The sequence below is a fragment of the Zonotrichia leucophrys genome, chromosome 2 (assembly GCF_028769735.1).
Source record: "Zonotrichia leucophrys gambelii isolate GWCS_2022_RI chromosome 2, RI_Zleu_2.0, whole genome shotgun sequence".
Lineage (NCBI taxonomy): Eukaryota > Metazoa > Chordata > Aves > Passeriformes > Passerellidae > Zonotrichia > Zonotrichia leucophrys.
This window is the reverse complement of record NC_088171.1, coordinates 32,707,687-32,722,809: the sequence shown is the minus strand read 5'-3', so window position 1 is coordinate 32,722,809 and position 15,123 is coordinate 32,707,687. Positions and strand designations below refer to the sequence as shown.

Here is a 15,123-nt window from a genome sequence, read left to right as displayed (position 1 = left end):
GGAAAACAAGTCAGGGCACAGCAGATTTTCAGCAGCTCATGCTAATCTGAAGGCTAATGTTGTGTGTATTCCACAGGATTCAGACCCTGTAAATGCTGTCAAATTAGATGGGACAAATGAAGAGGCTTCTTGGGGTCATTAAACACCCAGCGTTAATCACAGTCATTCTACTTGAGCAGAAAACAAGTGAACATTGCAGTACCCTGGGAACAAAAAATCTGAGTTGAAAGCTGTGCCATGGGCTCCCTTACAACCCTGAGCAATCACTTAGGCTCTTATTTAATGCCTCCTGAATTATTTTCCAGTTAATGCAATGGTGTTGCATCAGGTGTTTAATCCTTGTGTGCTTCTATTTCCTTCTTTGTAAAAGGGAGTGTTAATAATAATTCCCAAAACCACTGGTAGACAAAGGGAACGTTTCAAGAATGCACTTGGTAGCTGAGACTGTTGAAATTTATCACATAATACTTTTAAAAATTATTGGAAGGTATGTTAGCAGAGTTTGTTTTCTTAGTCTTACATTGCTTTTTATTTTCAAGAGTGTTACACTATGTTCTCTGTCTCCTGTCCTGAAACAATTTGTATTTTATTGATATCAGAAAAGTAACAGTTCTTAGAAATAATTTGGTTTTCATGCAAACAGCCAGGATGGCATATTGATTTAGTTGGTGCCTTATGGAGTTCCTGGAAAGCTTTTGCTGAACACGAACAGCTCTCAGGTACTACATGGAAACTGACTTGCCTGCTTGCAGATCTAGAACAAGCATCCCTGCATCTCACTCTGCTTAGCAGACTGAGCCCACAGATCTCTGGACTGTATAAGCACTAATTTTCCTGGGCTTTGTAGCTCCTGTTTAGTACCAGAATCACTAGGTCCCAGCTGTCCACTTTTGAAAAAATTAGGCTGTAACTGTTGCTGCTGTCCATTGGCCTGGGTGTCATAATATACCCTTCCTCTCTGATTCTGAAGAGCTGACTCTAATTTTTAGTGTATTCATTGTTTCAGAAGTATTTGATGATCATATGCAGATAAATACTGGGAGTATTTTTAAATAGAAAATGAAGTGATAAGGCCCAAGAAGGAACTAGCTATGTTATGTGCTGTGCTAGGTTTATAGATTGCATCTGTGCCTGAGTCTGCTGAGCACATCTTCTGCCTCCAATTTAGAAGAAGCAGGTCCTGGCCTGGTTCTGAGAGATCAGAAGAGAACAGATGTGTAGAGAAACATCTAAAAAGTTCAGTTATTTTAATCTCATTCCAAAGTATAAAGAGAAAATCTGAATAAATCAGTCTTTGTAAATGAAAATGCATTCATTTATTTCTTTTGGGCTCTTTATAACACTTAAAATGTTAAATCACATTTCCTTTGAATAGAAAAGGCAGTTGTGAAAATAACTGTGATTTTAATCTGAATTACCATTTTGATTTGAATTTGCTTGCCCCAAAATGAATGCCTGTGTCATTCTGTGCTTTCTGACCTTAATTTTTTAATCAGGGAATGAAATTTTTGGACATGGGATGTAAAAACCTCAATATACCAGCTGCATATTCCAGATGTCTTGCCAGCTCTCTCCCCTAGGACATCAAGGCATATAAGCAATTAAATAATTTAGTCAAAAACAGAAGCTTCTGCTAATACCTGGGATTTATGTTTATTTCAGCAGCTGCAGTTTTGTGTATCTGTTCAGCTTGCTGGCATGCTTCTTGAGTACCATGAAAACTAAAGATCTCAAAGGCATTTTCTTTTGTTTCTTCCTGTAGTTATATCCCTATAAAATTGGTGTAATGCTTCTGATTCTCCAAAATCTTCTGAAAGGCTTACAGATGCTTTAGTGATGAGAATTAGACTGTTTTAAAGAAAAACACAGTCTTATCCTGTACTGTCCACTTTTGTGTGGCTATTTCCATGTGGGCCAGATGGTTTCTAGGAGGGTTGTACCTTTACTGCCTCACTTTTGAAAAGACACATTAAGTCTCTTTCTTGCTAGTCACTGTCAAGACAACCTAATATTGTTCTCAGCTGTTGCTTTGGTTTGGTTATTAATGGCTTCTTAAATGTATTATTTTCACTTTCACTTATTTTTTTCTGAATATCAAATTTCACTTGTCACAAAATTATTTTGATGTTGTCTGTTTTCATCTACATGAAGTTGTATTCCATAGGTGCTGCTCCACACCTTAGCAAAGCTGGGTGGTGGGCAGATATAAAACTCTTTGCTCCATTCATAGAGTAAGTTTTTAGCCAAGCAAAAGATGCCATCAAATAAAGCAACTCTGCTCTAAAGGGTCCTGCATTCTGCATTCTTCATCACATTTTTATAGCTGAGGAATTCTCTCACTGCTTCACGTTGGTCGGATCAAAAGAGTTCTTGACAGCAAGGGACAAAGGGTGTACTCTGTCATTACTGACATGATTAATTATTGTCATGCTGCAGTCCTCATTTTGATGTGGAATCTCAAAGGCCCTTTTACATTACTGCCTGTGGCTACACAGTTCCTTACTTTCCAGGAATCAAAAGATGTTGAAACAGAATGAAAGAAATAATAAAATCTTATTTTTATTTTTTAAGGCCTGATCAAAAAATAGAAGATACAGCAGAAACCAATGCTGAAATTCTTGCTCGTCTCACTTCTGCGGTAAGGTCATTGCATCAAAGTTTGAACTGATCATGTTTGAAATATTGTCATGTTTTGGATCCTTTCAAATTAAAGACTTAGTCTAAGTGAACAGATGTTTGTACATGAAGACTGTTTTTTTAGTCTCTGGAAGGGGAGAGCTTTACTGAGGTCTTAGTATACAATTCCAAAGCTATTAAAATCAACCCAAGCAAGGACTGCAGCAGCTGCTCTTGTAATATATGCTATTCTTGGCCCAGAAGATACCAACTTGGAGGACCAAGGTGACTTTTGTGTGATGTGCTTTACTCTCAGACCCTCTTGGACAAGTCTACATCAATGGGAGACAAAGGGAGATAAAAGTTTTCAGCAGCCCTTGTGTAGGTTATCATAAACTTCTGAGGACACCTACCTGGGAAATCCGAGCTTCCTAATTACATTTAGCCTCGGTAAACTTCACCATAATAAACAATAGCTTGTTCTGTCTCTGCTAGAGTGTGGTGCATCTTGTTTATATTGTGAGATCACTGTTCTAAGTAGAAGAAGATAGACAGGACTTCAGAAAGTTAAGCTAGACTGACTCAATTTAATGTAATCTGTGTGATAGCACAGAGTGCACCCTCAGAAAATTAACAATGCAACACTGTGAGGAATGGTTGGTCACCATCCCTGGAGGTATTTCAAAGATGAGTGGGTGTGGCACTTGGGGGCACGGTTTATTGTGGACTTGGCAGTGCTGGGTTAACTTGATGTACTTGATGATCTTACAGGTCTTTTCCAACCAAAATAATTCTGTGATTCTATGGTTGTGCTGCCACTTAGAGGGACTTTGACAGTCTGGAGAGATGGGCCAACAGAATCTCAGGAAAGTCAGCAAAGGGCAATGCAACATCCTGCATCTGGGAGAAATAACCTCATGATTCTATGTGGACTGGGGGTTGACTGAAAAGCAGCTTTGCAGAAAAGGACCTGGCAGTTCTGGTAGACAGCAGGTTGAACCAGAAACATGCCCTTGTGATAGAGAAAGCAAGTGCTTCCTGAGCTGCATTAGAAAGAGCACTGCCCTTAGGCTAATGCAGGTGACAAGGTGTGGAGCCTTGGGTCCAGTTCTGAGCTCTCAGTACCAGAGATATGGATGTCCTGGAGTGTATGTGAAAGACCATGGAGATGGTTGGGGAATAGAGAACTTGACTTACAAGGAGAGTCTGACAGAAGTGGGAGTGGGGCTTGGAGAACAGAAGGCTATGGGAGGACCTTATTGATGTGTACAAATACCTGATGGACAGGCTCTAGCTGGCCATGATTTTCAGCAGAGGTTTGGATCAGATTTTCTCCAGAGGTGCTTTCCTACCTCCACCATTCTGGGATTGTGCAATTCTGTGAACACTGCACCTAAGTCATGGTATCATCAAAACATAGAATTGGTGTTAGTTCTGTTTTTGGCATGTGAGAAAGTAAAGAGACAAAAATGAAGCAAGCAAGATAAACCTTTTATGAAAAAAGCACGAGGATAAGAGGTACTTTAAGAAAAGTAAGGAAAGTGCTATTGTGAAGTTGTTGGAAAATGGAAGGAAAGGAGAATTTTTGCTGTCTTTTGTAAAGACAAATGTCTTTACAAAAGATATTTAATAATGCGTTTGGAAAGCTAGTGATTCCGTATGTTCAACTTTATTCAAGAATATTTTAAAATGTATGACATAAGCAAATGCTCTGTTTTAAATATCTTTTTTTTATTGTCTGAATATTCAAATTCCTTGTTTTCTCTACTCTTTTTCTTAACTGAAAATGAAAGGTGAACTCAGAACCTCAATGTCCTCCATTTTTCTTACCATGCAGAGCAAAAATAGAAAATCGTGAAAGACTTTCTGCAAAGTTATATTTTTTTAAAACACTTGTAAAACACCAACTCTATAAAACATTGCCAGTATTCTTCAAAAGCTTTGCCTATCAAAAATAGAATAATGGGAGTTTTGTCAGTTAAAAAAAAAGGGACACGCTCAACAAAACAAAGTGCTTTTGAGTTTGAGAACTGGATCTAGCTGGCTGCACTTGGGTAACATGCATGTCCTTAAACACCTCATTGACAGTGAGCTCAGAGTGTTTCACATCTGTGAGGTCAAACCTGTGAACTACATCCTGAGTCACTCCAGCAGTAGGGCACCTGGACAGGGTTTTCTTAAATGAACCATTTTATTACTGTAGCTAACTAGCTAAAGAAAAATTAGGCAGTTCCATCTCCAGATGGCCTGAGACCCATCTATTGCCATGGTGATGTCAAGAATCTGATCTTTTCTCCTGCATTTTCTGATTTTCCACAGAACATTTTAGTCCCTCTGTAATGATTTTCTAGTCTACCCCTGGGAAAAAGGCACAAGACCAGAGCAGCATCCTCCAAATTTTGGCATCTGTAAATGAACTTTTCCTGTTTATCCTTCCAGAATATTGCTTTTCCTCCATACAGTAGATTGGGACATAAAAGACTCTCTGCAGCTCTCTGGGAAGTCTTTTTAAGTCCCAGAAGAATTTGAAACCTCAGCTCACACTATTCAACAGACTGTCCAGTGTCTTGGTTCTCTTTTTTTTTTTGTAAGCAGGAGCTGGAAACTGTAAGTGAAGTTATTAACTATTACTGGAAATGTGTTCACACTGGCTTTTTGACTCACTGAATGTTTATGTATTTTGTACAAAATTAAACCATACTACTTTGAAGAATTCATAATTGAAAATCCTGCTCATGATACTCTTCACACCAGAATTTCAGAAGTGTGGGAAAACCCACAAAATCATCCCTACTTCTAACCCAGCACTCAAGCAGTCGGAGATTAGAGTTGACTTTCTAATTGGAGATGAAAATCCCACTGCTGTCTCTTCTACTTTTGTTTTTGCTTTTCATGGAACAAAACATTTTTATGAGGTCAGAAGAAAATTTCTGCGTCAGCTTTTTTTCAGGAGATTCCATTCCAAATTTTCAAACGTACACCGATTGGGATGATGCAACCCAAGCAAAATTGGAGGAATCTGTGTGCCTAAAATCTAAATCCCTCTTTTAATCTATCAAATTATGTGCTTATATCATATGCTCCATTACATGAGGCACCAACAAAACCATCAAACTTCAATTCTAAAGGCAAGCAGTGCAAAATTTGCAAGCAGTGCAAAATGCCGCTAGAAATACATTTGCATCAGATAATCTTTTTTGGTCATGAATTTTTAAAAGAATGCAATGATTACTCATGGGTTTAAAAAGAGCATTCCAGAGCTGTCATGCATCCCATGTCATGTCCCAAAAAGCAGCCTCATATTCAGTGTTTTGTGTGCTACAAGCAGAACGCGGTGAGATAGCTATGAGTGTTTCCACTGCAAAGCCTTTTACCTTACCTTGTAATGGAACAGATGATATCAGGATGTTAATGAAGTGTGTCTGGAAAATAGTTTTCTGGTACTTTATGGCATCAGCCAATATTACTTTTATTTAGAGTCCATCAAACTATCATGACTTGAGATGCAAAAATGTGAACCAGTTTACTGTTTTTCAAAACCCTGCTGTTTAGAGCCTTCTGTTGCAGGATTTTAATTTTGAGTTTCTGTAAGCATTGGCACCTTGTCTCTAGATTTGAAGTCCTGCTTGGCACAATAGTATCTAGACTACTGTCTCACACAAAACTACTATGGGCAGAAAAAAGAGAAAGGAAAAAAGATGGTATGCACTGTCTGCTAGATGCACAGTCATGTCCACTATGACAAAATGATAAGATTTGCAATAAGAGCAGTAGTTGTCATTTACTTATTAAAATTCTCTATTATTTGAAGACAAGATTCACCATATAAATGAGCCATTTTTACTTAATCAAGCAGAAGTATACCCAAGTATCACTTTCTATGCATACTCTTCTATATTGCAGAAAGAAAACTTGATTGAGATGTGGTAACATGCCAACTCCTCACTCAAAATGTTCTCTTTAAGACTTTCATAATATTTCTGTAAATATTGTGTGGTGAACTGGCCTTTAAACTGAATCAGTTTTGACATCTGTAATGTTACTCAAATGGGATACTGTTTAGATAGTGTACGCTTTGTAGCAATAAGCTGTATGTATAAAACATATTTTAAAATTTAATATGTCAATATGGTAGGCACAGTCCTTGTTTATATATTTTATTTTGTGTCTACATTATTATCTTCAATGTGATGTGCGACTATCGATTTTGTCAAACAGGCAGTGACTGAAATCCTCTTAGGAAGAAGCATGATAATGGGTGGCATGTGTGCAGTGAGGAGTGAGTGTTATACATGGATTTCCACTGGGGTAATGATGCAGAGGAATTGCATGTCCAGCAGGGATGTCAAGTGCATTTATGCTAAAATAGACAAAAGCATATAGATTATGAAATCTAGGGGCACCACTCAGATCCAGTACTGCTCAGCAGTACCAGTTCCTTGTGATTGGAATGAATCCTATGAGAGGGAGCTCACATTGTCCTGATGGAACCCTTTGATGAAGGAAATTTTTCCTACTGTTAACACCAGAGAAACATATTTTCCTCCTGCTTTATCTAAAGGGTTTTGCTCAGGTTAAGTAAAAGAGCAGCTGCATTCCTGGCCAGCAGCAAACTATGAGGTTTTTAGCTTGACATAGACAAAATATAGAAGCCCAGCCTTTTAATTACCTGTGATTTTAGCACTATCTTTCATACCTAAAAGGTGCCACCTTATAAACAAAAGTAATATTGGAAATACAACTGCAGGATGCCACAATGCTGCCTTTTTGTTCTGACAAAATGGGTTTTTCTTTGCAGCCATGGAGAGGTTTGCATTTCTGGAATATTTGATTGGGTTAAGAGATACATTTGCAGTTGTTTCAGGTTGTAGTGTCTCTTAAGCATAAGCTTAGGATAGTGCATTTATTAAATGCTAGGAGATAAAGATGAGACATCAGTGAAATGCTTCTTACTGTCAGTAACCTCTGCCAATAGACCAGAATTGAGCCATTGACATGGGTACCTTCTGAGTTTAATGAAGGGAGAGGGTCTGAGAAGTGTAGCCATGAGAAGTCATGGTGTTGTTCAGAAACAAATTGGACTTTTATTGAAAATCCTGTTCTTTATTAGATAGCTTGTATGTATTATTATAATACTTGTGTATAGCAATTGCTGCAAGGAAGCACATGAGTTGTTTTTCTGTTCTTTCCCATTTTACTTGAAGTTTATGCTTACATTACCTATGATTAATATTTCTCCAGACATGGGAATGAGTGTACAGGAAGGAAGGAAGGGAAGGTAATACTGCCAGCTTGCACAATTGTGCTGGAAACAGGATGACATTTAAGAAAACCATGGCACTGCCTTCATATTTTCCTGCTTGGAGTGGCAGAGAACTCTGTCCCTCTCAGCAGGGCAGCATCAAGGAATAGAAAAGATCCTTTTCCCTTGCAAGGACAGCAAAAAAATCTTTTTGGTCCTTTGCCACAAAGGAAAGAAGGATGCAAGCAGAGGAAGGACGTGGCCTCTGGTGTGACTGGCTTCTTCCACATGCAGAGTGTACTGCTGCGTGGCTCCTGCGGATCTGCAGTTACCATTGCACTGAGATGCCCTGAGTGATTTTGTCTTTCTGCTCAGACCAATACAATGCTAACTATTCTTCTTTCACATTTTCAAACTTCTCTTCAGAGTCATGAGAGAGTTGTTAGCAATTGTATTACTTTGGGAATCCTTTATGGGCTTTGTGCCTTATGACTGAGCTACATATCTTGAGAATGATGTCTGAAATTTCATGTCTCTCAGAAACTGCATGTCAAACCTCCCACTGCAGAACAGCCTTAAGCCTTGCCTAGGTCTGTTAGACAAGATGGCTAGCATGCACTGCTGGAGGCTTTGTACAGAGAGGTGGGACAATCCCTAGAAAAAGTTGGAATGTGCCATATATATTTTTTAATACTGAAGACAGCCTATCTTGGGAAAATTGGGGAAATTGTAAGGTGTATGAGAGAGCATTTGGTGCTCTAGGCCAAGTGCAAGCAGCTGCAGTGGGACAGATGATGGCAGTGAAGAAGCAGAAAGCATAAGAATAATATATAGAGAAATTATAGAAAAAGAAATTATATAAAAAGAAATAGACCTATGGAGAGAAGTGGTTGTTGAGTTGAGCTGGCTAAAGAGAAAATAGCTGGTCTATACAGAAAATATGAAGAATGGCAGGGCTGTTTTACCACAGGCTAGTGAGGGACCCTGTAAAACTGAAAATAGCCCTGACTTCTGCATTTTCTTCTCAAGTGAAATTTTTGTCCAGCAATTCTCAGCCATGCTACTAGGAGAGGTTGTTTCCTCCTGGGAGATCCAAAAAGTGAAGGTCAATTATATACAGGAGGAACCTCTGTCAAACCTCAGCATGAAGGACTCTCTTATTCCGGAATCACACAATAAATCCAGCATTACAGTGTGCTCATCAGAGGCAAAACAAATATGTAACAAGGGAAGGGAGAAGATTTAAGTGTGTACTTGTGAAAGAGATATGCTGTGCAAATAAATTACAGATCAGGCTACCGAATTGCCCACTCCCTAAGGAATGTGGGGTATTTACATGGAATTAAAGTCACAGAATTCCCAGCTGGAAAGGAGATAGATTTGCTAGGAAAACTGACTGCCGTTTCAAAACCAGGCATAATTCCACATGCAGTTGATTGCTGCAAAACATTGATAGCTCTTATCTTACCAGTATTGCATTTTGTTTTATTTGACTGTGCCAGGAACTATAACCATCCTTTTCTTTTCCTGATATTTTAGGTACAGAGAGAACTGGCTGCTGTCATTGCCTTGAAAGCAAGGAAGTCAGGTGAGTAAGGCTGAACTTCAGAGGGCTTTTTGTAATGCTGTTCCCTTTTGTCATTTCTTGAAGTATCTGAATTGTCACTGCTGTCTTTTTAATATGGGGAAGAAAAGATACTGATGGAGAATCTGTGTATACAGCACAATGCAATTACAGCTAAGCTTCTCTCCATCTAGCTCATTATGTCTAACAACCTAGCAAATAAAATCAGTGTTACGGTTCAACTTGGGTCTCTTTCTGGCCAAAATCACTATTTTCTCTAGGCTTGCTCTTTATAAAAAAAGCTGATGTCTTTATTTGACTTAAATTTAGGACAAATACATTGGTCATTTTCCTTTTTTTTTATCATCCAGTATTTCATGCCATCATCTTTTCTGCCTTTTACCAGCCCAGCCAGGTGTTTTTCTTACTGCTAAAGCAAAAGGACAGCTTCATGCATGAAGGTGTTCTTTCCTGCCTTTTCATCTCTACGGCTGGAGAGGCAAGTCTCTGATCAGGGCAGGAGAAAGGAAGAGGCAATTGGATAACTGGAAGTCTCTGCCAGTAAAAGCACTCCCAAGAAATGCTGGTGCCACAGTGCAAAGGCACTGAAATATGTGGCCATCTCAGCTCCATCAGGGTGTGGTAGCACAGGCACTTCAGCAGGTAGAGTCTGCACTGCTGAGGCAAGGAAGGAGGCAAGGAAAGCCAAGCTGTGTTTTCCAGGCACTGCACAGCAACCAACTGAACCTACTTGGCCAGACCTGACTCTTTACAGGTTAACTCTCTGGTGTCATTGTGCAGTGTCTTTTGCACCAAGCTGAATGTAATTCTAAAGTAAAACAGAGGTGGAGTGACCTTAAATTATTAGTGTGTTCCCAAAGCCATTGACGTCTTTGAGCACATTTTCATAGAGCATCTCTTGTGATTTTCAGTGATTTTTCTAGAAATCAAAGTCACAAATCTTGTACTTGAGCTATTTTCTGGCTTGTTCATTGTACTGCATCCCTATCGGTCTGTCTGTGACTTACAAGTACAGCACAAAATTTACTACACACACGCACAACACACATCATGTTATCGTAAACTGGAGGCACCAAGATGATGTGGCTGGTCTACCTGCCAATATTTTCTTGTGAAAATGTGAGTATTATAAAAAAAAATATTCTAGACATAGTTTGATGCTGTTTTTTTTCTGGAAATAGAAGTATCCATAAGTTATACCCACACTCATCTATAAATGTAAATCTGTGGAAAGCGAGCACAAATGTGAGTGTGAATTCCGACCTGAATTTCTTCTATGGGCAAGCTTTACTTCTGAAAGTGCTATAGTAGTTTATGATGTCAACACCCCTCAGCTGCTTGCCCTTACCTGGTGTCACCCCAGTCCCACCTGACTTGTAATGGCTGAACATGGAAATGCTTCTGCTCTGGCTCAGTGCAGAGGAAAACAGGCTATTTTAAAGAAGTGCTCAAGGTAATCTCTTATTTTGCTGCTAAATGGGCTAAGTATGGTGCCATGTATGTTTACTCCCTGTTCATGGAGGTATAATAAATCTCTCTGTTTTTAAGCAGTTTTGTCAGCAAATATTTCTATGGCTATGAGCTATAAATAGAAGTCTTTCCCCCAAAAGAGTTATTTTTAGCTGGAAGTAGTCTCTTATTTCCTTTTGGTGGATGGTTGTTAGAGTAGAATATGGGGTGGGCATTACATTAGGAATGAGATGCAAGAGATGAAAATCCAAAAGGAGAATATCTCTTGGAGTCTCCTTTTTACTGTAATTGCAATCCTTAATGAACAGGTAGAAATATTTCACTTAAAAATTACAGCCTTAAAAAAATAGAGCTCCTTATAGAGCTTTGCAGTGCTGTCCAGCCTTTCCTAATACATTAATGTAAACACTTAAAATATCTGTTCAGATCTGAACAAAAGATAACTCTTTAGTCAGTTTAACTAGTGTATGCTTGTTGTTGAAATTTGCATTTCTTTATGCCCCATCTTGGATGCCTGTAAAAAATGGGAGTATGATCAGGCATAACTGTAAGGTCTAATTTAAGTTAATGCCTTTGGTAAAGTAGGTGCAGAGTAAATTAGGGTGGTTGGTTATGCTCCTTTATTTTATTGCTGGTGGTTAAATTCACAGTGTAGCAGTTACTGTGAGTGATCAAGCTCTGGTCTGCTGTGCCTGGTGAAGGGAAGCACTTTTCAGAGAAAGTACTTCTGGAGCTGTAAGCCACAGTATCTTTCAAAGATATTGTTCCTCTAATCCTCTCCAAGATTCCATATAATTCCAGGAAATAAGCCACCAAAAGTCAGACAAAGAGTTTATTTTGGCTTGAAAAGAGTGGAACATGGCTTTTTGGGCCAGCTGCCCTGGGTAGCTTCCAGGCTGGTGTGAATGGCGTGGGAGCCTGGCTCATCCACCCTGGGATTCGTGAGTGGGGAGGGCAGGCAATGGGCATGGTCCAAACCTGCTGCCTGGAACCTGGCTGCAGAGGGTAATTGGTTTATTAATTAAAAGCTTTCCTAGAGATCAGTAGCCCCCCTCCCCCCTTAAAAAAAAAGGCATTTTTGCCTAATGCAAGGACTATATAATGTGTTCCTGAGTTGTTTAATTTCTGAATGTACCTCTGCTCTTAGAGAGACCCTTCACAGTGATTTAACTGTACTAGAAAAACTGGCTGATTTAAGTTTTTGCATTATTTGTCTAGAACTGCTGTAGTAATCACTATGTTAAGTTGCATGGAAAGCACTACACAAGCATATAACACACAGCTCCCTGTGCAAGAGGTGAAGAGGTTCCAAGTAGGAAGGTTTGGAGGGCAGGGGGCAAGTATTGCCTTGGGTTACCCGAATGAAACTGTTTGGTTTTGTTTAAATGAAGCTAGGGTTTGCTACCTATTATATGTATGTGGCAGGTAGTAATTGCAACTATTACAGTTCTGGTTGTGGCAGAGATTTCCACACTGTATCTGCTGACAAATACCGAGGTAGAGACCTGAGCCTGCTGTGGGAGAGGGCACAGTATCAAATTCTTGCTAGTACAGGATCTGACTTGATGGGGAATGTCTGCTACCAGAAAATAAAACACCAGCAGGGTGTGGGGTAGAATGCCTTTCCCCAAGAGCTGTTCTTCTGTTTTTGCTGTGGTGTAGAAGAATAGGAAAAATTCATAAAACTGGCAGATGCTGAAAGAAAAATGAGGAACCTGAAAAATTAAAGACTTCTGTGCTGTGGGAGAAAAGCTCTGTTTTCATATTCCAGATGTGTACTGCAAGTATACCACTCTGATAACAAGGCATATGCTGACAGAGACATGTTTGAGAGCCTTCGTGCAGAGGAAGCTCAGCACTTTTAGTTTCTTTGCAAATAAAACTAAACCAGGGTAAAATAAGTGTCTGTAATTCTGAAGTTTTGATGGACCTCGGTAACACTGTTGACTTGAAATCACATTTGTATTTCATTAGAATAAAGCTCTCATGATAAAGGTGACCTAGGAGGGGGAAATGAGCTTGTGTACTTCTCTGTGGCTTATAAAAATGCATTGAAATAATTCTTTCCTAACCTTAGAAATAAATAGATTAAATGCTGTCTTCTGTGGTTTGGTGAAAGGTCTTGGGGAAGCAAATAACTGGAGCAGAAAGAAACTTTTCCTTTAATTGCAGGCAGTCAGCATTAAATTGTTTTGTTTATTTATACCTTGCTGACTTCTGATAGCTTCTGCAAATGTGCTGAAACCTAACACAAATGCAGCCTCCCCTCTGAAGGTTTACAAGGGTTGGCATTTATCTCAATTGCTTGTCATGGCTCATGACATGTTTCTTATGTGTTAGAGATGGTAGCTAAAACAAGGATAAAAAGCAGCAAATAGCCTAAGGCGGGAGGCTTTAGCTGGTGGCAAAGCTACACGGGTACATGTGAACTGATCAAAACCTGTCACGTAGATGCTTTGTACTGCTGTTAATCCCATCCACAAACAAGATGCCTTGCATTTCTGTGCACAAACCCATGGCATCGCCCAGCAAATCCCTTCATAGAGAAAAAATTTCTAAAACTTTATTTGTGCAAAGGATCAGTTGATAAGAGCATGGTTCTTGTCTTTGTGTTTATGAATACAGGGGCTAATTAAGATAATAGCTGACAAGGTATGGGTGAGGTAGGAAGGTGGTGACTCAGCTTCTCCCCAGGCACTGCAGGAGCAGCGGCAGGTCTGTGGGTGCTTCTCCCTCCCACTGTGAAAGGCAGGGCAGCCACAAATTCCCTAGAACTTGTGTGTGGTTTTTCTCCCCCTTATGAATGATATTCGGGTTTCCACTATATAACTAGATACATTTTAGTGATGCCATTCTTGAATTGGCAAGCTCTATTGATTTTTTAATATGTCATTTATATTTTATTTATAATAATGTATAACATATTATAATAATATGACTTTTGCAATGTATTAACTCCATATTTCAGATCTTCTGGATTGCCTTCATCCTATTCTTACATATATGTATGCATAGCCAGCCTTCCCCTTTTCTTTTGTATTGCTTCTGTCAGAACCTAACTGCCTATGTGATTTGCTTCGTATTTTTATTTTAGTGCAGGCGATTCAATATGAAGCAGTCACTGGGGCTTGAGCTCTGCTGACATGAATGAAAAGCAAGCTGTGAAGAGCTATTCCTTTTCCCAGGCACTGCAGCACCTCCACAGCACTGCTGTCAGGGCTGATTGCGTGACTGGACTCCAACACACTGCAGGCAATGTCAGCCCGGTTAAACACATGAGAACAGTCAGGCTGGGTCAGGTTAAAAGTCCATCCAGCCTCGCTCCTACCGTGAGTGATGAGTAGGGGATGCTTAGAGTAGAGAAACAGAGTGAGTACAGTTCTTCTGTGTACATACTCAGCATCTACCAGCCTGTGACAGAGGGATTTTGCTGTACCCACAGTGCTGTGGTAGGTAACCCTTGCTGGACCTTTTCTCCATTAATTTATCAAACTGCTTTTTAAGCCTGCTTATACCCCGACCTTCATCATCTCTTATGGTAGCAAGTCTCACAATTCACGTGTAGTGTTTTAAAACATATTTTTTCTTGGTTTTTTTTTTTAAACACATTCCTAGGACCCTCACTCTGTTGTGATATAGCTCTTTCCTGACAGAGAGTGGTGAATAATCCATTCCCTATTTGTCTTTATACTATTCAGGATTTTGTGCACATCTGTCATACCCCTGTGAGTTGTCTCCTTTCCTGGCTGTTTCACCAGTCATTCCTCATACCAAAAGTCTTCCATTAAATCTGATTATCTTTGCTACATCTATTATATACTTTTGAGATGGGGCCAGCATAACAGCATACAGTATAGCAGCAACATGTGCTGGAGTTGACACAAAGTGAGGGTGGCAGCTTCTTATCAGGGTGGAGAGGTGGAGGTGTGTGGGAAGGAGCCCAGTAAGACACTCTTGGCACCATTAAGCTGTTTTATCAGCTTAGTTAATTCAGAAAACTGCATCTTTATCTTTCAGCCCATTTCCTCAAGTAGTACAGATCCTTCTGAGACTCCTCAGTAAATTTATTCTACTGTAATTAGCAGAAGTTTTGTCATATGGTGCTATCTGAATGTCCCATGCTATGTTATTCATTTTATTCACTTGTATAAGTGTTTTTATATAGAAAATGAAAATCATTACGAATTTTACTTAGGTTTGTATACACACT

The 15,123-nt window shown here is 39.4% G+C and overlaps 1 protein-coding gene across 1 annotated transcript in view; it reads left to right on the top strand.

Annotated features, from left to right (window-relative positions):
• RAPGEF5 (Rap guanine nucleotide exchange factor 5) overlaps nucleotides 1-15,123 on the top strand; it is a 156,854-nt gene that overhangs the window by 34,844 nt on the left and 106,887 nt on the right. Inside the window, exons 6-7 of the mRNA XM_064704463.1 lie at nucleotides 2,572-2,638; nucleotides 9,398-9,446. Coding sequence (XP_064560533.1) covers nucleotides 2,572-2,638; nucleotides 9,398-9,446 — 116 coding nt within the window. The remainder of the gene's footprint in view (nucleotides 1-2,571; nucleotides 2,639-9,397; nucleotides 9,447-15,123) is intronic.